Below are 5456 nucleotides of genomic sequence, written 5' to 3' on the forward strand. Positions count from 1 at the left end.
TCTCTCACACACACACACACACACACACACACAGAATGAGCTCTTATCTAGACTCTAAATGAAACCATTTACTTTATCATTAATGACAGTTTCTTCCAATTACAGACGTCACTGAACGGGACTAAAGGGAGTTTCTCCACAGACTGGCTCAGATCATAAATTACGGTGTTTGAGTCAAACTACTGAATCTCATATTTAAACACAGTTTAGCTGCTCGAGGTTAGAGTGAATTACAGTCTCTCTTTCTCTCGCTCTCGTTCAGGTCTGGTATTATTACAGTAATCTTGAGCATGTGACTCTTAAGTTTCTGTGTGAAGAAAAATCTTACACAGTTTTGGCTGAAACACACACAGTCGTCTCAGTAAGTAGATCAGATCAGAAATCATCTAGAAACCATCTGTGACTCTGCAGCACAAAAGCAGTGTTAAGTCGCTGGGGTATATTTGTAGCAATAGCCAACAATACACTGTATGGGCTCAATATTTAGATTTTTTTGCACCCTCAGATTCCAGATTTTCAAATATTGTCCTATCCAGTGTTCGAATTGTGTCAAAGCTCTTGGGGTCCCCCCACCCCAAAAATTTTTTTATGAAACAATTAATAAATAAATAAAATAAACATACATAAATAAAATAAAACTATATATACATATGATGCATATTTTTTGTCTTGTCCTCCTCGTTACCGTTGAGAAAACCTAATTCTAAGTTGCACCCTCAGATTCCAGATTTTCAAATATTGTCCTATCCAAGTGTTCGAATTGTGTCAAAGCTCTTGGGGTCCCCCCACCCCAAAAAATTTTTTATGAAACAATTAATAAATAAATAAAATAAACATACATAAATAAAATAAAACTATATATACATATGATGCATATTTTTTGTCTTGTCCTCCTCGTTACCGTTGAGAAAACCTAATTCTAAGATAAAATATTATTTTACGATAATCAGTGAATTAGGTGTACCAAACAATCACTAAGCAAAGAAGAATTAAATATCTAGCCTAGGGGTGTGCGATGTTGACAAAAAATGATATCTCTATATGTGACCCTCTCTGTGAAATCCAGGCTAAAGTCTCAGAATCTCATTATGAGATAAGCATCAAAGTTTGATTTCAACCATTAATTTCACTATGATTTCAATCTTTGACAGTCTTACTCAATCAGTAATAAAGATATCAATGTTACATTTTAACAGAATGTTCTTTACCTTATGAAGGATGATTTTATATAGAAAACAATAAATCACCAAAAACTGACTTTAGCTGGGTTTTCACAGACAGGGTCACATATTTTCTGGGATTTTATCGGTAACGATCGATAATCAGTTTTTTGCTGAGTGTGCTGCACTGCAGGACTGACTCTGTGGTGGCCAGTTCACAGCAGTGATAAAAATTAATCTTTTCCAACAAGTCTAAAATGATTTTTACCGTTTATGGCCAGTTTTACCTTTGTAAAGCCATTTTTTTTTCTAGAAGTGTGTCAAATTCTTACATTTAATCAATAAACAATAATAAGACATTTGGGGCTGTTACCAAACAAATAAAATCATTATCAACAAAAGTCATGCAATGCAACACAGAAGCTGCATATACACACCGTTTAACACAAGGCATGAATGCTTTAACCTGCAGTTACAAATGCATAAATCATGTCTTGATATTTTAATCTTAAAACGCTGAATACTGATATTTGAAATGATTAAAAAAATATATAAAAAGGTACTTTAAAATGTGAAATTAAAGCCGTCAGCAGGTGGCAGCAAGTCACTGTTAATAAGTGATTCATTGCGACTGAACCGAATCATTTAAACGCTTGATTCATTCAGGAACGAAACACTCATGTAGAGACACAAAACAGTGCTGTGGCTTTGTTTGGATCCATTTTTGTTGGTGAAATAGAGCAAAAAATAGGCAATATGGTGTCTAAAATGTAAGCTCTTAATATTAACTTCTTGTTTATTGAACTGTTGTATAAAAAACCTCAACATGTTCACGAGTCTCAGACGCTAAACTCAAGTCACGTCTTTGGAGTTCAGGGTTTTCTAAACAGCACAGATTAGTTTTATAAACCTGAGCCGTTCGTTTCATGCATTGAGAGTCGAGTCTGAAACACACCGAGACGGATCTCTCTCGTCGGCTTCGGTCACAGATACGAGTCAAACGTGTTCAGAGCATATTAACCTCAAACAGGTTCCACCGCTCACTCGATTGACTTTGTGCTCTTCAATAGCTGCTGTCAGCGTCAATCACCAGAAATAGCATCAAAACTTCCATAAGTTTCAACTCTGAAGAATAGTACAAATTAATACTTCAATCCCACTTCAAATTAGGGGTCTATGTTCTTACAAAATAAATAAATACTCCTTGGCTACAACGTAACTGTTGCGTTGAAGTGAATTGCAAGCTGTTTTGCTGCTGCTGAGTTTGGGATACGGTTAAGGTTTGGTGAGGTTTAGATTAGGTTTAAGGGTCAACGCTGTAATTATAGATGTAACGACTGATATGAATTGCATAACTACAGGAAGGTATTGTTAAATATAAGTACAACATAAAAACAGTATGTACACAGCAAGTGCATTGCATCAAATGATTCATTTAAACGTTAGTACGCAAGATTAAGAATAAGACACTTAACATAAAGTGGGTCTATGAATAAAATCTACGCTCATTTGCTCCTCATGATGACTTCGCTTCTTCTGTGGAACATAAAAGGAGATATTTTGGACCCCACTGACTTCCATTGTATGAACATAGAATACAGAATATAGAATTCCATAAACCACCAAACTAAATTATCCAACTGACTGAATGCAATTTCACTCTGAAGCTCTATTTACCAGTGATTCTCCGAAACGGAGCAGAAATATTAGCTTTGAGACGCAGTTCTACAAGCCACCCATCCACGTACATTGTGTTCTTATAGAGGTCATTAGGGTCAGCTCAACTAGTTTAGACTAAACATTCAGCCCTAGGCCCTAAAAAACACCCAGGACCCTGCAGCGCAGGTAAATCCGGTTCCAGTCCTCTAGAATGACCACAGTAGAGAAGACCAGGTCACAATGAGTATGGTTTGTTAGGATAGCACACTAGTTGAAAATCTGGAATCTGAGGGTGCAAAAAAATCTAAATATTGAGAAAATCATCTTTAAAGTTGTCCAAATGAAGTTCTTAGCAATGCATATTACTAATCAAAAATTAAGTTTTGATATATTTACGGTAGTAAATGTACTAAATATCTTCATGGAACATGATCTTTACTTAATATCCTAATGATTTTTGGCATAAATGAAAAATGTATAATTTTGACCCACACAGTGTATTGTTGGCTATTGCTACAAATATACCCCAGCGACTTAACACTGCTTTTGTGCTCCAGCGTCACATATCTATTGTAAACAGACACTTACACCAATGTATACCAATAAATATTCTAGACACATACAAGCTGATTCAAGTGACTCCATAAACACAAACATACACTTCAGTACACAAACGCCAGATAATCAATATCCATCACACATCACAACAAACGAGAGTCTGTCAGCTATATCCGTCAATGTTAAAATCATGTAAATGAGAAACAGATATTGTTTAGTTTACGCACTACACCTCTGCTGATCTGAACGGTCATTCTTAAAAATAAACGTTATTGGTTCCACTTTATTTTAATATTAATAATAATATTAATTAACTACATGTACTTACTATATGGTTAGGATTTGTCTTAGTATGTAATTATGCATAATTTATTGTTATTATAAAAGTATGTACATGTAACCTTAAAATAAAGTGTTACCAGGTTCTTTATAGGCATTGATGATTCCATGAGGGACAGTTCACCCAAAAAAAAAACAAACCTGTCATCATCTACTAGTTACTTTCTTCCAAACAGTTGCCGGCACCCATTCACTTCTATAGCAGGGGGGGGGAAATACAGTGGAAGTCAACAGCTACAGGCAACTCTGTGGTTGCCAACATTTTTCTAAATATCTTATTTTGAGTTCAACAGAAGAAACCCATACAGATTTGGCAGTATGTGAGAGTGAGTAAATGATGACGGAGTTTTAATTTTAGGGCGAACTGTCCCTTTAAGACCCATGGAACCTTTCCATTGCATATACGCTTCTTTACACTAAGAAAACATGGTTCTTTTAAAGAACTGTTCATAAAAAGATTCTTTGGGGAACCAAAAATGGTTCTTCTGTGAAAAACCCTCTTGGAGCCTTTATTTTAAGAGTTTTAAGTTATTTTTGTGCCGTTGGATTAAAATAAACCGCCACTAGTTTTTCATGAGCTGCTGCTGAACATCACAGTGTCTGTATGAAAATCTTCAGGTCTGTTTAAAAACATTAATTTAGGATACCATCACGATTTTGAGCCGCGTACTAATCACTCACCATCGCTGGAGTCGAAGACTTCACTTTATTTGTACTTCACTGGATTAATCGCTCCAGCCGCACTGACAGAACACGCGACGAGCGCCAGTTTATCATCTACAACGAACTCACAAACACACAGATTTACTAAGTGTTACTGAACAGAACACATTATTATAATCCTGCGCGAGCGAGAAAGCGCGGGTATTCCCCTCAGAACTCGCGCCAGTATTTCTGTTTGAATATTCTTATGTTTAACCGTCATTACAGTTTTTCTGCCCCTAAGTGTCAGTGAGCTGCGGAACCGAGCGGCTAAGCTAACTCGACTGTTTCCATAACCGGAGGCTTTACGTTAATTCCGCGCAGGATCGTTGTGATCTACGACGGCGTTCGAACGCGACGCCAGGTGTTTCCAGCGCGCTCCGCCGGTACCGGGGCTCGGTGCGCACACGCGTCACAGCAGCTAACGCTAGCGGCGAGCCACGAGCCAGAACGCCTCGACGCGACGCCCGATCAGCTGTCAGCGCGTTCGTCTCGTGCGCGCCACGCAAGCGCTAGAAACCCGCAGAGATGCGTAACATACCATTCTCTTCACCGTTCAGAGTCGCGACGCGCTGATCCAAGGCGTCTAGCCATCTATCGGCGCCGTGCTGCTCGGTGAGCCGCGGAAGGAGAGCCCGGTGGCGGCGGAGGGAGTCGTGTGCGTCCGCTGCAGCTCCAGCGGAAGGTGGAATTTTCATAATTGTGCGACTCTGGACTGACGCAGCGTGACGGAGGCGGTTTGAGCCCTGCCCCCCGCTGAGTCAGACCGCGGCGCGTCACATGCGCGGGGCGGGGCGTCGCGTCGCGTCTCACCTACACTCACACTCACACACACTTACAGAGCGCAGTGCCTGTAGCATGGTATTCTTTGAAGCACCATAGTACAGGAGTATAGTAATAATCATCCAGTACCATAGTATTCCTCACTGCACAAGAACACCAGCGACACACACTCTCATTCACTCACACACACACACACACACACTCTCACACACACTCGCACACACTCTCACACACACACTCACACACACACTCACT

General features: G+C 39.3%; 1 protein-coding gene across 1 annotated transcript in view; it reads right to left on the bottom strand.

Moving 5' to 3' along the window:
* The window catches only part of trpm7 (transient receptor potential cation channel, subfamily M, member 7), a 54923-nt gene extending 49732 nt beyond the window's left edge, over positions 1-5191 (bottom strand). Inside the window, exon 1 of the mRNA XM_016488374.1 lies at positions 4960-5191. Within this exon, the coding sequence (XP_016343860.1) occupies positions 4960-4962 (3 nt within the window). The 5' untranslated portion in view covers positions 4963-5191. The remainder of the gene's footprint in view (positions 1-4959) is intronic.
* Positions 5192-5456: the final 265 nt, after the last annotated feature.

Source organism: Sinocyclocheilus anshuiensis, unplaced genomic scaffold (assembly GCF_001515605.1).
Source record: "Sinocyclocheilus anshuiensis isolate Anshui unplaced genomic scaffold, SAMN03320099.WGS_v1.1 scaffold1705, whole genome shotgun sequence".
Classification (NCBI taxonomy): domain Eukaryota; kingdom Metazoa; phylum Chordata; class Actinopteri; order Cypriniformes; family Cyprinidae; genus Sinocyclocheilus; species Sinocyclocheilus anshuiensis.